At 37.0% G+C, this 3,639-nt stretch overlaps 1 protein-coding gene across 1 annotated transcript; it reads left to right on the top strand.

Moving 5' to 3' along the window:
* The first annotated feature begins 236 nt into the window (after positions 1–236).
* LOC128198161 (uncharacterized) lies at positions 237–2,596 on the top strand. Its single transcript, XM_052882039.1, has 2 exons — positions 237–2,064; positions 2,456–2,596. Exons 1-2 carry the CDS (start codon positions 466–468, stop codon positions 2,498–2,500), a joined length of 1,644 nt encoding a protein of 547 aa, XP_052737999.1. The 5' UTR covers positions 237–465; the 3' UTR covers positions 2,501–2,596.
* The last annotated feature ends 1,043 nt before the right edge of the window (positions 2,597–3,639 follow it).

Consider the following 3,639-nt stretch of genomic DNA (forward strand, 5'->3'; position numbering starts at 1 on the left):
TTAATAACTTTAATAATTTTTACAATGTATCTTACCGTGTCATGTGTTCATATAAATGATTCTATGATCGAACTAATATGTAGATAACTATCTTTTAGCCTTATTTTATTTATAGTTTTATTGTATATATATAAGCATATGTGTGTATGTGTATATGTATATATGGGCATTTGTGTATATATGTGTGTGTATATGTATGTATGTAGGTGTATATATGTAGGATTGGAGAACGGAACGTAGCATGGAGAGAGCGAGCAAGTGTGTGTGTGTGTGAAAGGGATGCAAGAGGGAGGTTTGGAAGATGGCGGATTACAAGCGAACGACGACAGAGTGCTGTGCATAATTAAAATTAAAATAAAGTGCTTAAGACGAAGATATATCCCGTATTTCTTTTAACCAATATCCCACAGCTTTGGGGGCTCGTCCGGGATATAAAAGAAATACGGATCACGACGATTTACGACGATGTCACTGAAAGACGTGATTGTGGAAAAGTGTGTTACGGACGACGACCACGCGGACTTCACAATGGCGGCGTTATTTCTGGATGGAATTCCTAAGTTCAGCGGAGATGACAAGACGTTATCATCATCGAAGTGGGCGCAGGACATCGAGGATAATGCTGAAATATTCAGATGGACAGCACAGCAAAAATTAATATTTGCACGGAGGTCACTTATAGGCACGGCGGCCCTGTGGCTCAGGAGTGAAAAAGCATTCAAGACGTACGATGACCTTAAGGCGGCAGTGCAGAGAGAATTTCCAGATACCGTAAATATCAAGGAAATGCACGAACTTATGACGTCCCGCAAGAAACGACGAAATGAATCATATTATCAGTATATGTTATACATGAAGGAGTTAGCACGCAGAGCAAAGTTTCCCGATTATGTAGGAGTGCAATACATAATAGATGGCATTCAAGATCATGAATCAAACAAATCTATACTATACGGTGCTACGTCTTACCCGGCGCTGAAAGAAAAAATAGTTTTGTATGAAAAAATGAAATCGAAGTCGAGTGCGAGTCATACTAAAAGTATACCTATAACTAAGCCGGATAGTGTAACTACAAGTGAAAATAAAATAATAAGTGAGCGGTCAGATCAACATAAAGGTCAGAATAGAAGGTGTTTTAATTGTGGTGATCGTTCCCACATAGCACGGGTGTGTCCAAACGGGATAAAGTGTTTTGGTTGTAATAATTATGGACACAGGAACGGACCTGAATGTAAATTAAATATGGCGTCTGCAAGACCAAGTTCATCGAAAATAGAAAACAAAACAGGCGACGCAAGCGCCAGCGGCAGCGCGTCAGTCGGCGGATCGGCGAAACAGTATAATATGCACTATGGCATTGTGACAGATAGCCAACCTAACGAAAATCGAACTGTCAGTGTCATGTCACGAACGGCGTCTGCGGCGGACTCTGACGTAATGCAAATTCAAAACAAAATTATGCCCGGAAAGCCTATGAAAGAAGTTACAGTGAAAGAATTTACAATGAAAGCATTGGTGGATACGGGCAGCGACGTAAATTTAATATCTCACGAGTGTTTTAACGCGATCGGCGCGAGAATTTCCGAAGATTATTTATGTTTAACGGGACTCGGACATACGCAAGTGAAATCTTTGGGCAAAGTGTTGTTTAACTTAACTATTGACGATGTAGAATTTAAAGACGTGTTATTTCATATTGTTACTAAAGATGTTATGCCATTTCATATGATATTAGGACAGGAATTCTTAAAAAATATAACCATGATAGTAAATGGGGATAAAGTTGTGTTTTTGAATGAATGTGAGGGTTGGATGTCGAAGTTGTCTTGTTTTTCAGATTCTATTGTAGAAGTTGATCATATCTTGGACCCAAATGTGAAACAACGGGTGTTACAATGCATTCAAAGTTATAACCCGATTCAAGTGAAAGAGGCACCCATCCAGTTGAAGATTATTCTCAAAGACGACATTCCTGTTAAACAGCGGCCTCGAAGATTATCTTTGGTTGAACAAAAACTAGTGGATGATCAGGTTAGCGAGTGGCTAAGTACAGGAATAATTCGGGTGAGTTTTTCAGAATATTGTAGTCCCTTGGTACTAGTCAGAAAAAAAGATGGTACAGTTAGGATTTGTGTAGATTATCGCTTGATAAATAGGAAAATGATTAAAGATGAGTTTCCATTACCAGTTATTGATGACATGATTGATAAATTGCATGGCGCTAAGGTTTTTAGTGTATTGGATCTTAAAAATGGATTTTTTCATTTACGAGTGTCGGAAGAGTCAGTTCAGTACACATCATTTGTCACAAATAATGGCCAGTATGAGTTCCTTAGAGCTCCCTTCGGCTTGTCTATATGTCCCAAATACTTTATGAGGTTTGTTAGTATTATATTTAGAGATTTAATAGCACAAGAGATTATGATGATTTTCATAGATGATATTCTAATTATAGCAAAAGACGAACAACAAGCTGTCGAAAGACTCCAGTTGGTGTTAAAAGTAGCTTCAGAGTATGGTTTGCAGATTAATTGGAAAAAGGCTAACCTTATTAAACGTGAAATTGAATATTTAGGTCACAACATAAAGGACGGAGAGATAAAACCAAGCTCAGAGAAGACTAATGCTGTATTAAAGTACCCAGAACCTAAGGACATCAAACAGCTTCAAAGTTATCTTGGTTTGACCTCATATTTCAGGAAATATATTGAAAATTATGCTTTAATTGCTAAACCACTTACAGATTTATTGAAAAAAGAAAATGAGTTTATTTTTAACGATGAGCAAAGACGAGTATTTCAGATACTAAAGGAAAAGTTGGCTACTAGTCCGGTGTTAAAGATTTTTGATCCAAAATTGAAGACGGAGCTACACACAGATGCTTCTAGTGTAGCATACTCAGCTATTTTGATGCAGTATTGGCCTGATTCAGGACTTCACCCAGTTCATTATATGAGCTGCAAGACAAACAGTGCTCAGAGTAAATATTCAAGTTATGAACTCGAAGCCTTGGCAATTGTTGAAGGTGTAAAGAAATTTAGACATTATCTGTACGGGATACACTTTAAAATAATTACGGACTGCAAAGCATTCGAAATGACCTTAAAGAAGAAGGACTTAACTGCAAAAGTGGCAAGATGGGTTTTATTCCTCACGGAATATGATTTTGAAGTCGAACATCGCTCAGGATCAAGAATGAGGCATGCTGATGCATTAAGTCGATATCCTCATGTAGGGTTAATAACCTTGAGTGATAAGTTGAGACAAGCTCAGAATCAAGACGAAGGGCTTACGGCTATAAAAAAGATATTGAAAGATAGACCATATTATGACGATTATTGGATAGAAAATGATTTGCTTTACAAAGGAGAAAATAAATTACTTGTTATACCAAATACAATGGAAAAAGAAGTTTTAAGAAGAGTTCATAGCAATGGACATTTTTCTAAGAAGAAAATGAAAGAGTTAATTTTAAAAGAATATTACATAACAGGATTGGATAAGAAGATAGAAGATTTTATTATTACTTGTATTCCATGCTTGTTAGCCACAAAGAAGGAAGGAAAACAGGAGGGTTTCCTGCATCCAATAGAAAAGGAAAGCATACCATTGGATACAATTCATTTAGACCACGTAGGA

The sequence above is a fragment of the Bicyclus anynana genome, chromosome 6 (assembly GCF_947172395.1).
Source record: "Bicyclus anynana chromosome 6, ilBicAnyn1.1, whole genome shotgun sequence".
In the NCBI taxonomy this organism is placed as follows: Eukaryota; Metazoa; Arthropoda; class Insecta; order Lepidoptera; family Nymphalidae; genus Bicyclus; species Bicyclus anynana.